At 50.7% G+C, this 20,143-nt stretch overlaps 1 protein-coding gene across 1 annotated transcript; it reads right to left on the reverse strand.

Annotated features, from left to right (window-relative positions):
* Positions 1-641: 641 nt before the first annotated feature.
* Positions 642-20,142, reverse strand: Cadm4 (cell adhesion molecule 4; the record flags this gene model as incomplete). Its single annotated transcript, XM_008852087.1, has 9 exons — positions 642-1,664; positions 2,535-2,663; positions 3,486-3,658; positions 4,208-4,298; positions 4,395-4,559; positions 5,181-5,315; positions 5,562-5,714; positions 5,964-6,110; positions 20,109-20,142. Coding segments are annotated over 9 exons (1,137 nt in total), but the record flags the coding sequence as incomplete, so codon positions are not given.
* Between the last annotated feature and the right edge of the window lies 1 nt (position 20,143).

A 20,143-nucleotide genomic window follows, 5' to 3' on the forward strand; every position in this document is an offset into this window, starting at 1 on the left:
TACCTTGTGAGGTGCTGTCTAAAAAGAAAGGACCAAAGAGGTGGCTCATCAGTTAAGAACACCGGCTGCTCTTACAGAGGACCTGGGTCAGTTCCCAGCACCCACATGGCAGCTAACAATGGCCAACTCCAGTTCCAGATCTAATGCCTGCTTCTGACCTCTGAAGACATTGCCCTCAGGGGTACACTTGCATGTAGGCAAAACATTCATACACATAAAATTTTAAAAATCCACCAAAAACAAACAAAACCCACACACATCCATCCTTCCCCACATCTGCCACAGACTTTGAAATTCAAAACAAAAACCGTAATTTTTTTTTTTTTTTTTTGTCTTTTTGAGACAGGGTCTCCCAGTAGCCCCAGCTGGCCTGGAACTCACTATGTAGATCAGGCTGGCCAGCCTGGAACTCACAGAGATTCACCTGCCTCTGCCTCCCGAGTGCTGGAGTTAAAGGCATGTGTCATCAAGCCTGGCTAAAAGCCTCAGTTTTTGCAAAGGGTGAATTGAGGTGGCCTCAGTGAGGTCTGGACCCTTTACCATCTTACATATCAGCTGCTGTCAAGCTCTTCTCCCTGACCCCATCCCTCTAGAAGAGGTGCAGCAGTGGGCAGAGGGATAGATACACGGCCACCCCAAAAGCTTGTTCTCTCCTCAGTTTAATGGTGGTTAGTGGGATTGCCAAACCCCCTCCCCATCCCCTCCCCGCCCCATACAAAAATGTGTGTTTTTTTTTAAACAAGAAAAGGGGGCAAAAGCCTTAGGAATGGGGGGAGAGGGTGCAATCTGATATTTTCATACAGATTTTTGATTTTTTAATATATTATATATAAAACCATAGAGACCACACATCCCCACCCCAAATGCCTTTTCTCCCTCCCTGGGGGGCCTGGAGGAGAGACGGGGAAGGCCCCCCCAGGAGTGGATGGACAGAAAAATATGGGCTGGGAAAGATGTGGGGGTTGGAGATGGAGGGGAAGGGAGCTGCCCAGGAACCTGGGGAAGGGGAACTGAAGGTAAAGTTTGGGGCTGTCTCCCTCACTGCCCCCATCAGTTTTGACACAGACACAGAATCCCCATTTCCATGCCCTCCCCCCACCCCTTCCCCCACCGTGCAAACATGGCTTTGCAAAGAGGTGCCCAGAGCTCTGTGGAACTCTTACAATGGCTGGCTTAGGGTCTGGAACCCCCAAAGAAATGTGTTCCCCTTCCCTGCCCACCCCACCCTTCCCCAAATCTGACCCCCTCCCCAAAGGACCTGGTTCTGTAGCCTAGGGGCTCTGGCCTTTTTCCTGTTATCTCCCCTAACCCAATCCCTACTGCCCTCCCTGAACTGGGGGGGAGGGGGTCTAGAAGGGACCTTTGGTCCCTGTCCCCTGCTGGGGGACATAATCCTCTGGTCCCTCACTTCTAGCCCTGGGTTAGATCCAGGCTTCCAACACCCCCAATCCCTGCCCAAGTGCCTGAGGTGTTAGTGGTGGGGGGGGAAGCCCACCATCCCAGACTCTGGTCAATGTCTTTGCTGGTTCCTTGCAGCTGGCAGTGGGGGTGGGGTCAGATGAAAAACTCTTCTTTCCGCTTGTGTCCCTCGCTGCCATTGAGGAAGGCTTCTCTTGCTTCCCCCTGCTCATCCAAACCACTGGCTTCATGCGTCAGATAGGAGCCTGAGGGAGAGACACACACACACCCCAGAGTAGAGGGGACATATGTGGGCCCAGGAAGTGGATGCATGAACAGAGGGATGGAGGCAGACAAGTGAGACACCAGACCAAGTCAGGGGAAGAAAGGGAACAGAGTCAAGTTCAGTAAGGTGCAAGACAGTAGTAGGGAAAGAGGTAAAAGCAGATTAGGAAGACTCTCTCCCTTTTTGGAGACAAGATTTCCTGTGGCCCAGGCTGGCCCTAGACTTGCTATGAAGTGGAAGGCGATCCTCCTGCCTCTACCTCCCAAGTACTGGGGATTGGACTCAGAGGCTTAAAATATTTTTTTTTAATGTACGTGTATGAGTATTTTGCCTGCATATAAGTGCACCATGTGTATACAGTGCTCTGGGAGGTCAGAAAGAGGGTGTCAGAGCCCCTGGAACTGGAGTTACGTATGGTCGTTAGCCACCATGTGGGTGTTAGGAACCAAGTGTAGGGCCTTTGCAAGAGCAGCCAGTGCTCTTAACTGCTGAGTCATCTCTCCAGTCCCAACCCTAGGACTTTGTGCATGCTGAGCCTGCTAACTACTAAGAGTTATATCCTCAGGCCCCTTATCCCTTCTCTAGATAGAATTCCCGTTGACCTCTGCGCTCAATGAATCCAGCAATTAGATAAATTGCTCTACTCAAAATCTCCTCCTTTAATTCAGCTAAATTTCAGCCCTTTTAGAATCCAGGGCCTAAAGCCCTCCCCTCTGCAGTCCTGATCTCAAATTCCTCTAGATTTGGATCTAGGCTCTGCCCCTTTCTAGCCTGGCTCTGGACCCCACCCCTTTCAGAATCCCACAATCAGCCACATTCTTTGCTGACTTGAGGCGGGGTCCCCTCTTACCCTTCTGTCGGACAGAGCACCAGACCATGCCCACTAGCACACATATGATCAGAAACACCAGCAGTGCCAGGATGCCGCCCACGATGGCGTAGGGAACAGAGGTCTGAGCCTCCACCACTGCACCAGGGTCTGTCAGAGGGATGGGGGTCAAGAGTAAGTAGGTCATGGGAAATGTTTTCAATCTTGGCCTGCTGCTGCCAAGCTAGTAAGCCATTCTACACACCTCTAACGGTGCCCCTTTATGTGTCATGCCCCTCAAAATTACTGCCAGCTTGCAGTTCCTTTGCACTGACTCCAATTCCAGTTCCTCCAGGAATACTTACTCATTTCTATGCCGCCTAATTTCCCATTCTCAATAACTGCCGGGTCTCCTTCCCTTTCCCCTCCCAAGACAAATTAACACATCCCTCCCCACCCCCTACCCCACTTTTTGTTTATTTATTTGTTTTGAGTCAGGGACTCACCCGCTGGCCTTGAACTCAGAGATCCACCTGCCTCTGCTGCTGTATAGGTGTGAAACTGAGACCTGGCCTTCTGTATCCCAGGCTAGCCTAAAACTCACTAATGATGATAAACTTGAACTTCTGATTCTCCTGCCTCCACCTCCAGAGGATTACAGATGTGCCACCATGGTGTGCCACCATGTCTGTTGAATGCAGTGCTGGGAAATGTACCCAGAGCTTCCTCATGCATGCTGGGCAAACACTGACACACACACACCCTCCTTTTTTTGTAGGCAGGCTATTTTGGCCAGGCTAGCCTCAGCCTCCAACGGTCTGGGATCACAGGTGTGTGCCGCCATGCCTGGTCCCTTTTCTTTTGACTCAGTTTCCCCCAACCACCCGAGAAGCAACTCGGTTGGTTCAGTCAAGCTCTTTGCTAAGATTCCTCCCCTAACGCCCTGAGGCCTGGACCTGTCCTGCCCCCAGGCCTGCGTAACGCCGCCCTCACCGTATACCACCAGCACGTAGAGCGCCCTCGCGTGGCCGTGCTTGTTCGACGCCTCACAGGTGTAGGTGCCGTTATCTGCAGATACCAGGCCAGGCAGCGTGAGCGTCTCACCCACTGCCTCGGCTCTCTCTGGCAGAGATTCATTGCCGCGGTTCCAGCGGATCTGGTTTGGCCTGGCCGTGGGTAAAAGCACAGTGAAAGTTAGGAACCCCAATTCTTCTCAGGAGTCTAGACATGCAGCCCTCATGCAGTAAGGACCTCAAAATAAATGGGTCTCAGGGCTGGGGCCTGGAGCTCAGTGTCAGAGCGTTTGACTAGCATGCATGAGGTTCTAGGTTCAAGTCCCAGTAAGTGAGGGAGAGGTGGGGATATCCAACAACCCAGGCCCGCGAGATGATGGCTCAGTGGGTGAAGGCACTTGCCACCAAGCCCGATGGCCTGAATTCGATCCCTGGGACCCACAAGGTGGGAGGAGAGAACTGATTGCCACTAGTTGTCATCTGACTTCCCCATGTGTTAGGCAAGGCCCTCTACAATCAATCAATCAATCAATCAATCAATCAATCAATCAATCAATCAAATGTTTTGAAAGGCCCTCTCCTGGCCCTGTCCTTCCTGGAAAACCAAGTAGTTCGAGCCCTCCCAGGCCCTTCCATCAGGAGTCCAGCTCTATACAGCCCCCAGGACCCTCATCCCTTAGGGCCCTGAAGTCCGGATCTCACCTGGGGTTCCCTGTGACCGCGCATGTCAGCACCAGCGTGTCTCCTTCCCTCACCACTGCTTGCGAAGCGTGGATCCGGGCCGTGGGGGAGTCTGCAGCGCAGGAGGAAGAGAGGGAGATGTGCCGGGACTCCGGGGCCTCTAGGGGTGGCTGTCTGGCGGTGAGACCCCCCCCCCCGAACCACTTACACTGCACATCCAGCACGTACTGCGTCTGCTTGCTGTGCCCGGAGGGCAGCGCCTGGTTCTGTGCTTCGCAGATGACAATTCCGCCATCGTCCTTGCGGTCTACCCGGAACCGCACGGTGCTCGCCACGCTCCACACTTTGCCGTTCTCCTGGCCGCTGCTCACTCCTATCCGAACCCCCCGGACCCCCAAATTCGGTCAGGCTAGGGTACTGCTCTGCCCTGTCCCCTAATCCCAAAGCAGGCTGCTGATGGCTAAGCCACGCCCCTCCCCATAGGGCCTGTCTCTTATTCGCCTAGCCACGCCCCAAGATAAACCATGCCCCCATGCCTTTCTGTTTTGTTTTGAGACAGGGTCTCGCTATTAATGTAGCCCTGGCTGGCATGGAACTCGCTATGCAGACCAGGCTGGACTCAAACTCACAGAGATCCGCCTGCCTCTGCCTCCAGAGTGCTGGGATTAAAGGTGTGCGCCACCATGCCCATCCTTCCTCCTTCCTATGCTCTCTTGTGAGTCATTTCATTCAATAGCTGAATATCTGGGGAGTTTTGTTTTGATTTGAGGCAGGGTCTCCCGTAGTCCAGGCTGGCCTTGAACTCGCTTTGTAGCTGAGGATGAGCTTGAACTCCTGATCCTCCTCTCTCCGCCTCTCTGGTTCAAGAGCTAAATTTTACTGTTTGTCAGAATCTGCGTGCCATTCTCCAAGCCCCACCCACCATTAAAACTCTCCTCTTTCCTAAGCCCCACCCTTCAAGCCCCCTGTTCCTAACCCCATGGGTCCTGGGTACCTTTCAGCTCCTTGCGTTCTCGATACCAGCGCAGGACGGCTGCGGGGCGCGATCGTGGAACTAGGCAGCTGAGCTCCACCTCGCCGCCCTCCACTGCCTGCTCCCGGACCTCGACCACTGGATTCTCCGGAGCCACTGCGCAGAGAAGGGGCGCAGGGGTCAAGGAAGGCACCGAGGTAGGCTCAAGTCAATCAGGTTGCTGGATCCCAGGGACCAAAGGGAGCCAGAGTCCCAGGTGGCAGGGGTCAAACGCAGAGACCAGAGGCCTGCTGGAGTCAGATGTCCAAAAGGTTTTTTAAAAAAACTGACTAGGGCGAGCAGGTCTCAGGACAGGGGAGAAGCTGAGAATGAAACGGAGCCGCAGTGTGAGGGGGGCAGTACCTAGGACAGTGAGTGTGGCGATCTGGTGGTGGGTGTCCTCCGTGTAGAGCTGGCAGAAGTAGCCCCCTTCATCCTCCAGACGGGCGTCTGAGAGGCGGATGCGCACCCGACGTGGGGAGAACTCCTCTAACTGGAATCGCTCATCCTTCAGAGCTAGAGTAAACAGGGCTTTGACGTGGGAGGGTTCTGGCCTCCAGATGGACGCCCACCCTCCAGGATCGATGCAGCCTTCTCCCCTGCCATATCTCTGAGTCTGGCCTGTTCAACTGTTAACCCTTGGGGAACCGAAATGATTCTACCATGCCTTCCTGCAGGACCGCGGCTGTCCAGGTACCCAACCTCATTGCCCCTGTCAGATGTGTCTTCTTTGAGGTCCCAGAAGTCCAGGCAACTTGCACTCACCTCGGGTGCCATTGAAAAAGAGGGTCTGCCGGGCTGGGTTCTGGATGACCACTATAGAACCATCATACTGATGCAGACGGCAGGTGATCTCTGCCACCCCACCCTCAGCCACTGTCACATTCTCTGTCTGTACTTCCTGTCCCGTCCCTGAACCAGGAGAAACAGAAAGGGAGAGTTGAGTCCCTGAGATACCATTGAATTCAGTCTGAGTAGGTTTGCGTGTGTGAGAGAGTGTATGTGTGGTGTACACATGGGGGATGTAGGTATGTGCACATGCCTGTGGAAGGCTGAGGTTGACTTTGGGAATCTTCTGCAATGGCTTTCCCCCTTATTCATAGAGGCGGGCTCTCTCAATTGAACTCAGAGATCAACTATAGGATTTAGTGTCACTAGCTAGCCTGCACCAATAGCTGGCCTGCTTCCAAGGATCCTGTCTCTGTCTGGATGGCAGGTGAGCCTCCATGCTCACAGGGCATTTAAAAAAAAATTTTTTTTTTTTTTTCTTTTTTTTGTCTTTTTGAAGCAGGGTCTCCCTGTAGCCCCAGCTCTCCTGGAACTCACTATGTAGACCAGGCTGGCCTTGAACTCACAGAGATCTGCCTGCCTCTGCCTCCCAAGTGCTGGGACTATAGGAGTGTGCCACCATGCCAGGCTTTAAAAAAGTTTTTTTAAATTTATTATTTTATGTGTATGAGTGTATTGCCTGCATGTCATGTGGAAATAAAAAGAGGGGACTGGATTCCCTGGAACTGGAGTTACAGATGGTTGTTGACCACCATGTGGGTGCTGGAAATCGATCCCGGGTCCTCTGCAAGAGCAGTCAGTGCTCTTAACCGCTGAGCCATTTCTCCAGCCCCCACCCCAGAGCATTTTTGTGGGTTCTGGGGTGCTGCTTGCTTGGCCAGCACTTTGTAAAGTGCTCTATGGGTAGCACAAGAGATACCAGGAGCCAGAGGTAGAAGAGACTACAGCTGCCCAGGAAGATGGGTGGTAACAGAAGCTTCTAGAAGGAAGCTGTGGGAGGCTGCTATGCATTCACCCAATCCCATCTTTCACACCCGCCTGGTGCCTACCCACAGCGGCTCGTGCGCTGTGATAGTCTCTTCCCATACCTGGACCCAGATGGAGACCAGGCTGGCCTTAAATTTACAGGGATCCTGCTTCCTCCTGCCTGTGCCTCCCCAGTGTTATACACTTACATCATCACAGCCAGCTGCAAATTCCTTTTCCTTCCCTCCCTTTCCATTCCTCCCTCCCTGTCACAGGCTGGCCTGGTCTACATATAGAATTCCTTTGCACGCTTCAGCTGCTCCTCCCTGAATCTGGGTGGACTTGTGACTTGCAGTGATTAACAGAATTTGCTAGAAGATTCCTGTAAATTCGAGGCCAACCTGGTCTACATATAGAGTTCCAGGCTGTTCAGAACTATCTCAAAAAAGAAAAAAACAAAACAAAACTTTTTTTTTTTTTTTCTAGAAATGATCTAGTAAGAGTCACAGAGCCTGGACGTAAAGAGGCCTAACAGTTTCCCCTCCTGCCATCTGCTATCCTGAGCCTGTTGAGTTAAAGATGCCTAGAATAGCCTTGACAAGGCACCTGCCACCCATCCTGTGAGTGAGACCATCCTGAATTTCCCAGCCCTGGCTGCATCTCAGGTGACGCCAGTATAGACTAAAAGAAGTCTCACATGACCTAACCTATATCATAGCGAATAGTGTTTCCCTGACCCCCTTGGTGCTCTGAGACAAGGTCTCACTATGTAAACCAGGCTGGTCCGGAACGCCTGATCCACCTGCCCCAGCTTCCCCAGTACTGGGATTACAGGTGTGCAACACCACCCACCATTCCCTCTCAGCAGCTGGTTTTCTCTGCCACTAGAGGTGGTCTGTTGTACTGTCTCATTAATGGCTATATCATCTACCTACCCTGCTTCTTCCAGAATCTTGAGTAGTTGAGTGGGGCCATATGACTGATTTCTGGCCAAAGGGATGTAGGTAAGGGAGATAGATTGTTCTTCCGACCTGGTTCATCTCCCCAACAATATCTACAGGCTCACTGACTCAGGACCATCCAAGCCCAGAGAAGGGCAGGACCTGAAACTGGGAAGGGCCTCACTGCTGCCTGTCCTCTGTGGCCTGCTGTACAGAGCTGTGACGTTTTAATACTTTGAGAGTTCAAGATTACCTGTGACAGCAGTTAACCCACCCTGACTAACCGTTAGAGGAACAAGACAGGAGGTTGGAAAGGAAATGTTGGACGGGGAGTGTAGCTCATAGTGCACTTACCTAAAATCTACCAGTGAGGCTCTGGGGGGTGTGACTCAGTGGTAGAGCCCTTGCCTAGAATCCCCCAGTGAGGGGCTGGGGTGTGGCTCAGTGGTTCAGAAGTCTTCCATTCCAACCCCATCACCCCCTGCCAAAAAAAAGAAAGAAAGAAAGAATGAATGAAAGAAAGAAAGAAAGAAAGAAAGAAAGAAAGAAAGAAAGAAACAAACAAACAAACAAACAAAAAACTGCAGGAAAATAGAAAGTTCAAGGCCTGCCCGGGCTACAGAGTAAGTTCAAGATAAGGCTGGATAACTTAGTAAGACCTTGACTTAAAATTTGAAAAATAAAAAAAGGGCCAGGGGTGGGGCCCAGTGGTGAGCCCCTGCCTAGAATCCCCCAGTGAGGGGCTGGGGTGTGGCTCAGTGGTAAAGTTTCTACCTGGCACGTTCAAGGCCCTGAGTTCCATTTTCATTATCACACAAAGAAAAAGGGAAAGAAAATCAGAAAGCAAAGACTATCATCATCAGTACCCCCAGAACCCTCATTTTCACCTGCAAGATAACAAAGCAGGGCAGTGGCCACTGAATCAGCACAGGCTGTCTGAGGCCCTATGCACAGGGTGTTGCCTATGTCTTTTCCGTGTAGTCTTCACACTGCTTGTAGAAGATGGGCTCTATCTCAATCCTCATTCCCCCAGTTCCCATTACAGTCCATCAGTGCCAGAGATTGAACCCCAGAGCCTCACATCCCAATTCCTAGCACATAGGTGAGGAGATTGGCCCAGCCAGGTAAAATGACTTGCCCAAGGTCACAACCAAGTGTGCAAGAGGCGGGACCTGCACTCTCTGACTTCTCTAACCTCATGTCCTACCTCCCTACCCCTTCCGTCTGCCTGGGTCTATGTCCAGCATTGGCAAGGGGTTGTGGGATATGCTTGTGACAGGCCTAGCATGGAGAGAAGCTAAACTGGTTTTTTCTGTTTGTTTTCTGAGTCATATGTCACTAGGATGCCCAGAAGTCCTAAACTCCCTGGCTCAGGTGATATTCTTTTTTTAAAAAAATTTTTTGCCATTTTATGCATATGAGTGTATTGTCTGCATGTATGTAAGTGCACCCGTGTTGTGCAGCGTCTGTGGAGGTCAGAAGAGGGCATCAGATCTCCTGGAACTGGAGTACAGATGGTTGTTAGCTGCTATATGGGTTCTGGGAACTGAACCTGGGTCCTCTGCAAGAGCAGCCAGTGCTCTTAACCACTGAGCCATCTCTCCAGCCCCTATTTATTTATTTATTTATTTATTTATTTATGAGTATTTTGGCTGCATGTATGTAAATGCACCATGTGCATGCAGTGCCCAAAGAGACCAGAAGAGGGCAACATAGCCCTTGGAATGGAGCTATGAACTGTAAGCCACCATGTGGGTGCTGGGAACTGAACCTGGGTCCTCTGAAAGAGCAGCCAAGGCTCTTAACCACTGAGCCATCTCTCTACACCCTACTTTGGGTGTCTTTAAATGGTAATGGCTGAACATGGTGGAGTCTAGGGAGGCTGAGGAAGGAAGACTGCCAGGAGTTCCAGGCCAGCCTAAGCTAGACAGAGAATCCTGCCTCAAAGAAACAAAATACCAACAAATAAACAAAACACACTAACTCTCACGTCTCTTACTTGTCTCGGGGTTTCACTATCTGCTGTGAACAGCTCTTGGGCATCAGGCAGGTTTCAGTTCATGGGGGAGTAACCACAAATCAATGCAATATCCCACCAGAAGTGTTAGACTCCCCGTAAAGAGGCTATGTAACCCCACCTGGGGTCAAGGGGTAGAAGAGATGTATTCTGGCAGGCAGACACTGGCAGCTTCCTGTCCTGGCATTTCTCCCAATTCTCGTCAAAGAACTCTCTTTGTATTTGATGGCTGTATCTTGTCCAACAGAGATATTTCTTACCTGTCTCCCTTGTGGCTAGGTGAGGCCATGTGCTAAAGGTTTATTAACTGGACGTAAACAAAAAATGTCATGTAATCATTCAGAGAGTAATTCCTAAATGAAAGGATCAAATCCTTTTTCTACTGGGTGACCATTGTACAGGCTGGAAATCGGAATTCTGGCAGCCATTTTGGGCCCTGATAACAAAGGGCAGTCAGGGTGATAGAACCAAGAGTTGGAAGTGTCTGGATCTTTGGTGATGACGTGGAGCTGCCATATCTGCCACTTTTATGTTAGGGTATCTAAGCCACCATTCGAATTGTATCAGCATCTCCCAGAATGACAGGCTTAACACATTCAACCCTTGCCTCAAATATTTCCCTCCCTGAGTTTTGACAATCTCAGGAAGTGCTGTAACTGCCCACCCGGTTGCTCAGGCCCCAAACCTACACATCACCCAAGACCATTTCCCCCACCTTTAACACCCACTCCATCAGCAGCATCTGTATTTTTACCTCTGAAGCAGACCTGAATCTATTCAGTTTAGTCTGCCTCGGCTCAGTGCATCACAGCCCGGCCTCCCCTGGCACTATCTTTGACCAGAACCCTTACCAGCTATTTGTGGGCATCATCTTACACACCTGCCTAATCACATCCTGGCTGGCTCCAACATATGACCTTCCTGCCTTACCCTTCTGAGTGCTGGGATGGACAACAGGCATGAGCCACCATGCCCGGAATAGATGGATTTTTTTTTTTCTTCAAAAGTCAGGGGCCTGGGAAGATGGCTCAGTGGGTAAAGTAATTCCCATGCAAGCATGGGGACCTGAGTTTGGATCCCCAGCACCCAGGTGAAAAGCTGGGTACAGTAGCACATGCCTGTAATCCCAGTGCTGAGGAAGATCCCTGGAACTTGATGACCAGCTAGTCTAGCCTAGCCAGTGAGGTTCAAGTTCAGTGAAAGACTGAAGGGGTCAGTGAGATGGTTCAACATGTAAAGGCACTTGCCACTGAGCTTCACAGCCTGAGTTCAATCCTTGGGACCCACATGGTGGAAGGAGAGGAACAACTCCTACAAGTTGTCCTCTGGCTTCTAAGTGTGTGCCATGGCACACACCTACCCCCACTCAAATAAGTAAATAAAGAAATAAATAAATAAACAAACAAATTTAATAAAAATTTAAAAAATAGCCAGGCACTCCCAGCACTCCAGAGGCAGAGGCAAGCAGATCTCTATGAGTTCAAGGCCAACCTGGTCTACATAGCGAGTTCCTGGTGAGCTGGGAGACCTTGTCTCAAAAAGACTAAAACAAAAAAACCAAAAGACAAGAACAAATTGATGGAGAACAATTGAAGAAAATACCCAACCTGGACCTCTGGCCTCCATACACATGTGCACACATATATATGTGCATACACTAACATGTACACACAGACACAGAGCCTACTTGTGGGTATCACCTTCCACTCCTCTCTCACACCCAGGCTGCCTCAACACCTTACTACCTTAGCTTCCTGGGTGCTGGGATGGATGACACACATGCATCACCATGTTCAGAAGAAATGGACTTCTCAAAAACAGAACTCAAATCAATGATCTGTGTAAAACCTTCCAACTCACAGAGATCTTCCTGCCTCTGCCTCCTGAGTGCTAAGATTAAAGGCATGCCCCACCATGCCCAGCTGATTTTTTGAGACAGTATATCATGTAGCCCAGACTAACCTCCAACTGGATATATAGTCGAGGTTGGCCTTAAACCCCTGATCTTCCTGCCTCCATCACCTAGATGGTTACTGAGTGCCACACTGGCTTCCAGGGTCATGAGGAGGACACCTTAACCTCAGTGCATCACAGCCCTGCCTCCATATGCATATTTCCATAGATGATACCAACCAATGGGGAGGAAACAGAAAGTGTTCTGGAGGGGCTGAAGAGATGGCTCAGTGGTTTACAACACTTACTGCTCTTACAGTTCCCAGCACCCACATGGTGGCTAACAACCATCTGTAACTCTAGTTCCAGGGGATGTGATGCTCTCTTCTGGCCTCCCAGGGCACGAGGCACCCATGTGGTACACTTAAGATACAAACAGGCAAAACTCATACACATAAAATAAAAATAAATAAAATCTTATAAAAAAATTTTTTTGAAAAGCAGCTGAGCATAGTGACACACACTGTTAGTCCCAGCACTCAGGGGGCAGAGGCAGGCAGATCTCTATGACTTTAAGACCAGCCTGGTCTACATAGTGAGTTTCAGGCCAACCAGGGCTACATAATGAGACTCTATCTTTTTTTGTTTTTGGTCTTTTTGAGACAGGGTCTCCCTGTAGCCCCAGCTGTCCTGGATCTCACTATGTAGACCAGGCTGGCCTTGAACTCACAGAGATCCACCTGCCTCTGCCTCCCAAGTGCTGGGATCAAAGGCATGCACCACCATGCCTGGTGGAGACTCTATCTTTTAAAAAAGCAAAATTGGGGAGCTAGAGAGATGGCTCAACAGTTAAGAGCCAGCACTGCTCCTCTAGAGGTCCCGACTACTGTTTCCAACACCCATATCAAGCAGCTCATAACTGCCTGTAACCCAAGCTCCAGGGAGACCAACCCAAACTCTTTGGCTTCTGAGGGCATCAGCACTCCTGTGTACATACCCATACATGTGACTGTAACTATAAAATCTTTTTAAAAATATTTTTTATTATATGCATATGTATTGCTCACTTGTATGTGAGTGCACACATATCATTCAATGCCCACAGAGGTCAGAAGAGGCTGTCCAATTCCCCTGGAACTGGAGTTACAGATGATTGTTAGCCGTCATGTAGGTGCTGAACCCAGTGGTAGAGTGCTTGCTTAGCATGTGTGAGACCCTAGGTTTAATTCCCACCACCACCATGAAGAAGAAGAAGAAGAGGAGGAGGAGGAGGAGGAGGAGGAGGAGTAGGGAGAGGAGGAGGAGGAGGAGAAGGAGAAAAGAAAAAAACAGGTAGATAAGATGGTTTAAAAAGTAAAGGAAGAAGCTGGGCATGAAGGCGCATGCCTTTAATCCCAGCACTTGGGAGGCAGAGGCAGGCGGATCTCTGTGAATTCAAGGTCAGCTTGTTCTCATAGTGAGTTCCAGGACAGCTGGGGCTACAGGGAGACCCTGTCTCAAAAAGACCAAAAGAAAAAAAAAAGTAAAGGCAGGAAGTAAAGTTCAATCCCCAGGACCCACATGATGGAAGGAAAGAACTGCCGCCCAAAAGTTGTCCTCTGACCTCCGTACATATGCCCACATACACATACACATAAAATAAATGAATGTAATAACAAACCTTTTTTTAAAAAAACAACCAAATAAATAAGCAAACAAAAACAAGCTCCCAGAGAAAACACCATACAACTTGGGCAGGGTTACATTTTAGGCCTCAAACAACTATGGGGCATGACTTTGTTTTTTGTGGGTTTTTTTTTTTTTTTTTTTTCAGACAAGGTTTCATTATGCAGCCCAGTCTGGCCTCAAACTCACTATGTAGCCCAAGCTGGCCTTGAACTCCTCATTCTCCCACTTCAGGCTTCTAAGTGCTGGGATCACAGGTGTGCTCTGAAATGTCCCACCATGGGATGTGGGACTGTCTTATACTTTTTTTTTTTTTTTTTTTTTTTTTTGGTCTCACTATGTAGCCCTGGCTGGCCTGGATCTGTATTCCTGGCTGGCTTTGAACTCACTATGTACACCAGACTGGCCTCAAATTCACAGAGATCTGCCTGCCTCTGCCTCTCAAGTGCTGGGATTAAAGACATGCACCACCATGCCTGGCAAAGGACATCTTTACTGTCATCCTAAATGCCAGGCAGATGCCTGTTTCAATACTGGCCATCCCCATGACCTTGAGGAAATGTTCCGACCTTTACAAGCCGAGTCCACGCCATCTGTGAAATGATAGTGATGCCAGGAACAGCTTTACATGGGTCAGCCTGGTACCTGATGCTCAGGGACAGTCCCTTCTGAAGGATGTTATTATAGACTACTGGGACAAGCAGGCCCCACGAAAACTGGCCTTTAAGCTCTAGTACTTAAAAAAATAAAAAATCTTGGGCTGGGAATACAGCTTACATGGTAGAGTGCTTGCCTAGCATGTACAAAGTCCCAGATTCAAGTCCCAGCACCCCATAAACCAGGCATGATGGCACATACTTGTAATCTAAGCACTTGGGAGGTAGAAACAGGAGGATCAGGAGTTCAAGGTCATCCTCAGCTAAGTAGGAAGACAAGTTGAGGGCCAGCAAGGGCTACAGGAGACTGGAAAAAAAACAAAACAAAACAAAAAGCAACCAACCAACCAAACTCTTAACTCCTGCCTCTGCTAGACCTCGTGGCTAATGTCTTGTTAGCCCCCATTTCACAGATGTGGAAAGTGAGGCTGGAAAGGGGCTCTAAGGAAAGCCACTGACAAAACTCACCATTTCCTGGAGGAATGGTGATCTCCAAATCTACCTCTTCCGTGGCTCTCTGCTTGAGGATGCAAGACCAGGTGAGGGTGGGGGGCTTTTGTTTAATTCTCTCCCCCTCCTGAGGAGTCAGTAAGCAACAGTGCTTCTGCCTGGAATACTAATTCTCCAAAGGCTTTTGTTTCGGGGTGGGTGAAGGCGGGACTTTCTGGTCAAAAGGGGCTGAGCTTTGGGGACTAGGGCATGGGCCTTGAAACCTTGTTGACAGCTAGGAGTCATCATGGGGACAGTGTCTGGAGAAAAAAAAAGGGGAGTGTTCTGGAAAGAGGGGGTATCAGGTAACATGCAGAGCCTCCACCTTCAGATTGTCAACCACAGGCAACTACTGTCCTGAGAGCCAGCCCTCCTCACATCCAGGGGTCCAGACCCAGCCTTCCTCCCTCAGACCCAGGGGTCTAGACCCCAGTCTCCTCTCTCACACCCAGGGGTCCAGACCCCAGCATCTTCCCTCAGACTCAGGGGTCTAGACCTCAGCCCTCCTCCCTCAGACCCAGGAGACAGGGGTCCATAGTACACAGCTGGTGGATGTTCCAATATAGACTAAGCAGGGTGGGGGAGCACTCCCTGGGTCCTGAGTCAGCAAATACGCAAGGGAGTCTCAAGGTCACAATTCTGGGAAGGTCACAGCCTTGTATCCACTCCCCAGGGGGGCTCTGGCATCATGCCTCCTTCCTTTTCCTCCCCTGGGAAATGGTACATCCCTACGTCCTGCCTGAACCCCCCCCTCAGCCCCCCATCAATGGCGGAGTCCGAGCATCCTTGCACAAAGCATCAATTCTTCGAGCAGCTCAGCCTTGTGAAGGCGCCTGTATTTGCAGGACCTAGGCATCAGGGTCCCAGCCCAACCTCCCCCTGGAAACCCCCAGCCCCTTCCTCCCTCAGGATGAGGAGTCTATGACTCTTCCCTCTCTCTGAACCCAGCAGTATGGACTCCCAGCCACCTCAAACCTCAGGAGTCCAGCCCCCAGCCCCTCCTCCCTCAAGCCCACAAACCCTTATCCTAGCTCTACTCTCTCAGATTCAATAGTCTGGCCCCAGCCCTCCTCTCTCAGACCCAGAGATCTCAACCCCAAATCTTCTCCCTCAGACCCAGGGTCCAGGTTCAGCCCTCTTCCCTTAGATCCAGGGGTTCTGGCTCCAGCCCTCCTCCCTCAAGTCCAGACTCCAGCCTTCCTGCTTCAGACTTAGGAGTCCAGGCCCAGCCTTTCTCCCTCAGACCCCAGGGCCAAAACCTAGATCCTTCTCTCCTGAAAACTTTAGATCCTCCGTTCACAGCCCACACCCCCAAATCAGCATCCTGCCTTCCTCTGTCCTTTGTCTCCAGCATGTCTGGGGACCCAGGCCTCAGGTGGGGGCATTGGAGTGAGTCAGCAGCCTCACACAATGTCCTTGTTGTGGCCCCCACGTTCCTGGGATACTCAGGACTCCCTGGATTCCAGGCTTCAGGCCCAGCCAGTGGGTGGGGAGTCCCTTGGAGGGTCACCCTGGGTGTGGGACTCCAGGAAGAATGTAAGCATCTGCTGAGCTCAACCTGCCCCATCTTTCACCCCTAGTGCCCCTTTTGCATCTCCTTCCATGAAGACCTCAGAGCCCACTCCTCTCCACTGGGTGTCCACAGAGGGGTCTGGGTGCCTGGTCTTCGCGTGCTAGGTCCATACAGGGAGAAACTGTGGGTGCTTGGGTCCTGGTGTCACAGGCCATTGGATACTCATGGGTTTGACTTCTCCAGCATATCCCCCAACACATACACACACACACACACACACACACACACACATACACTCAGAGAGAGAAAGCTGCCTTTGTGTTCCTCAAGACGGGGACAGGCCAGGCTCGCACGACATTAACCCACCCCTGGGCCTCAGTCCTGCTGGGGCTAAGGTCTCGGAATCTGTGATGGTGGAACTTGACCCCTACCCCCAGACTCTAGGCACCAGGCATCCAGTTCATGAGTGGGTTGGGGTCAGTGATAGAAATCTCTCAAGACCCATTGGGATGAGTCACAATGAGGGGAGGGCTCCCCTGTGCTCTATGTGGCTGCTTAGGACTTTAACAGGGAGAAGTGAGTCACCCTAAAGGGAAACTTTATTTGGGATCAACAAACTCCCCCTCCACAGAGCTCCCCAAGTCTTAACAGACTCTTTATTCTTTCTCCGTTCTATGTATCTTCTCGGCTTCCTTCTGTTTTCCCGTTTCTGGCTGTGGGTCCCCCATCACCCATCCCTGTGTGCATCTTTAGGGAGGCAACTAGTCTCTTTCACATCCTTCTGCCCATCCTGGACCTGTGCTTTCTCCTAGCCTCATCCTTTTTGTATTCTCAGTAGATGAATGAGCCAGGAGAAAGAATACATACATACATATATATATATAATATTTATATTTATATTTATATAAAAGGCTCCAATTACACACTCTTGCTGGCTGGATAAGGAAATGTGACGACCACTGATACTCCCCTAAAATTGGGTGGTCTTGGTCATTCAGAAATATTCACTGAAAAGTCTGGGCATGGTGGCACACGCATGCAATCCCAGTAATTGAGTGTCTGAGGCAGGAGGATCACTATGAATTTGAAATCAGTCTGGGCTACACAGTGAGTTGGAAGCTGGAAGCCAGCCTTGGATTACATAGTAAGGCAGAAGGCAGCCTGGGCTACATAGTGAATACAAGGTCAACCTTTTGTACATAGTGAGATCCCGTCACAAAAAAGGAAAAGAAATATGTCCAGTAAAAAGAAAACCAAAAAGGATCCTTGACATGTACTAAAAAACTCCCCAGAAGGAAGAAACTGAGGCTTGGAGAGGGACAGAGACCGACATTAAATTATAGCACAGAGGACAGCCAGAGGCTGAGACCCAGTTCTTTAACTCCCAGCCCAGAGTCCTCCCCACAGCCAAGCTTGCTTTCCACCTGTAAAGGGCCATAGCATGTAATTTAGAGGTTGTTTACAGAAAGGATTAAAGGTGCCAGGAAGCAATGACTTTAAAATCAAACTGGGGACAAGCCAGATGTGGTGGTGTACACCTCTAATCCCAGTACTTGGGAGGCAGAGGCAGGTGTATCTCTGTGAATTTGAGGTCAGCCTGGTATACATAGCAAGTTCAAGGCCAGCTGGGGCTACAGGAAGACCCTGTCTCAAAAGAAAGACCCCCCCCCAAAAAAAATCAAACTAGGGACAAGGCCTAGAGCTATCTCCCAGCACTGGATAGGTAGTAAGCTGATGTTACATTCAGTTCTGAGAATTCAAAGGCCTAGGGTCTGTTTACCCCTCAAAGGTTAAAATTTCATAGCATTATAAATTTCAAAACACTGGACTATTACCACCACCAAGGTTCTAGAACTTTTTTCTTTTGCAGTACTGGGGATTGAACCTAGGGCTTCTCACATGCTAGACAAGCACTCTGTCACTCAGCAATATTCCAAGCCCCTCACTGGTAGATTCTAGGCAGGGGCTTTACCACTGAGCCACATCTCCAGCCCTTCACTGGTGGGTTCTAGGCAAATGTGCTACCACAGAACTATGCCCCAGATCTCCCCCCCCCCCCGCCATGTTTTTATTTCGAGACAGAGTTTCACTAAGTTGCCCAGGGTGGTCTTGAACTCACTCTGCAGCAGTCCTGGCAAGCCTTGAATTCCTGATCCTCCTGCCTCAGCCTCCAAAAGCAGCAGGGATTACAGGCTACCAAGACCAGAAAGATTATAGAACTTTCAAGGTTTTAAAGTTCTAAAGATCCAGATTCTAGAATCCTAAGGATGTCAATGTTCTAAATACCTTCAGGTTCTTTGCTTACAAGACTCAGTGGTTCTAGGATCCTCTGAGCCTGGTGTTTATGCATAAAAATAAAGAGAAAAAAATGGATGGAAAGGTACCTAAAGTTCCAAGTTCTCATCTGGGAAATTGGGGCATGTCCCTAGCAAAGGGAGGAGGGACTGATGAAAGAAAGGAACTACAGAAGTCTCCAGAAGAAAGGCAAAGCCTCTGACATCTGCTTTGCCCCTGGTCTTGTCCTTGTCCTCAAACCTTGGAGTGGGGCAGGTGCACCCATACTCAACTTAGAAGCTCCTTACATCAGAGCTGGCATTCCTGTCACTCACTGAGTTCAACATCTTCATTTTAGAGAAAGAACTGACACCTCAAAAGAGGGAGTTTGTCATTGACTACTTAAAACCAGCCCCCCAGCCCTGGGCCACCTGGTCCCAGTTCCTTTCACAAACCGGTAGAATACTTCCCAAATCTTGCTTTCATTTCCCAACCATCTCATCACGTATTCCTACCCAAAGTGACTTGACCCACCAGAGAGGGGTGTCCGATGGTAGGTATGAGACACATAGGGCTGTAAGTGTGAGTGTGCAAGTGACATTTCCTGACCTTGTCTCCAGTCTCAGGGTCACTCTGTCTTGGGGGTTTCCAGCTTCCCACAGTGTGTTAAAAGAACATGTGGATGGCTCTGTGGGATGTCTTGGATAGGGTTCCTCTGGGAGTGTGGCCTGGGTGTGTGAATGGGTGGGAGGGTTTGGGGAGACATTTGCTGAATCCACGTGTGTGCCCACATGCCAATGTTCCCGATCCCACTTTCACACACATCTACACAGGCGCTTCTCTCTCCTGGCTGCCCAGGCTGCCCTGCCTGACTCCACTCCTCTCTAGGAGCTCGGAGGGATACAGAGATGGAAGAGAGGGATGGGGTAGGAGGGTTACAGCGATGGAGGATGTGTGGGCAGAGGAGGCAGAGAGTCAGGGGACAGGGAGACAGTGGGGCATGGAGGAGGAGGAGGAGGAAGGGAGCTAGGTGACATAAGGGGTTAGAGAAATGGGTGAATGATAGGGGACGGAGAAGGGTGACAAGAAGACAGAGAGAGACGGTGAATGGGGGCTTAGAGAGAGGGCAGGATGAACAGAGGATGAGGGGAGCAGAGTGACCCAGGAAAAAGGGACAGAGGTAGGGGACAAAGGCAGAATGGAAAGATGGGAACGGGGAAACAAGGAGAAAGGGGGGACAGACAGAAGCAGGGGCAGGACTTGAAGACTGAGGGGCAGAGGACAAGGGTGGGGGGACAAGGAGAGGGAGAGGAATCTAAAGACCCAGAGAGAAGGACAGCGGGACCAGCCTGGAGAAGGCGGGCTTGGGGATGTGGGGGGAGGGAGGGTCTCGGGCCCTTTGTCCCCGCGGGATCGGGGCCTGTGCGGGGTGGGTGGGGGGGCTGCGGCAACGGCGTCCAGGGCCCGCGCCCCCTCCCTCGCTCGTGGCTCCGGGCTCCCGGCCCGCGCTGCGCTTTGTCCCGGGGACAAGGGTCTGCCCCTCCAGCCGGGCCCCCCGAGCGCATTGTTCGGGCCTATGCGGGCCCCGAGGCGACCGGGCTGTCACCGTGGCGCGACCCCTTCCCCAACCCCACTGCAATACACGCACACCTCCCTCGTCACCGCGATCCAACCCACCAACCCCGGTCCCCACCCCGGTCACTCTACCTGGCCCCGCCGCGGCCGCCCACAGCAGCAGCAGC

This window comes from Nannospalax galili, unplaced genomic scaffold, assembly GCF_000622305.1.
Source record: "Nannospalax galili isolate Female #2095 unplaced genomic scaffold, S.galili_v1.0 scaffold385, whole genome shotgun sequence".
Lineage (NCBI taxonomy): Eukaryota > Metazoa > Chordata > Mammalia > Rodentia > Spalacidae > Nannospalax > Nannospalax galili.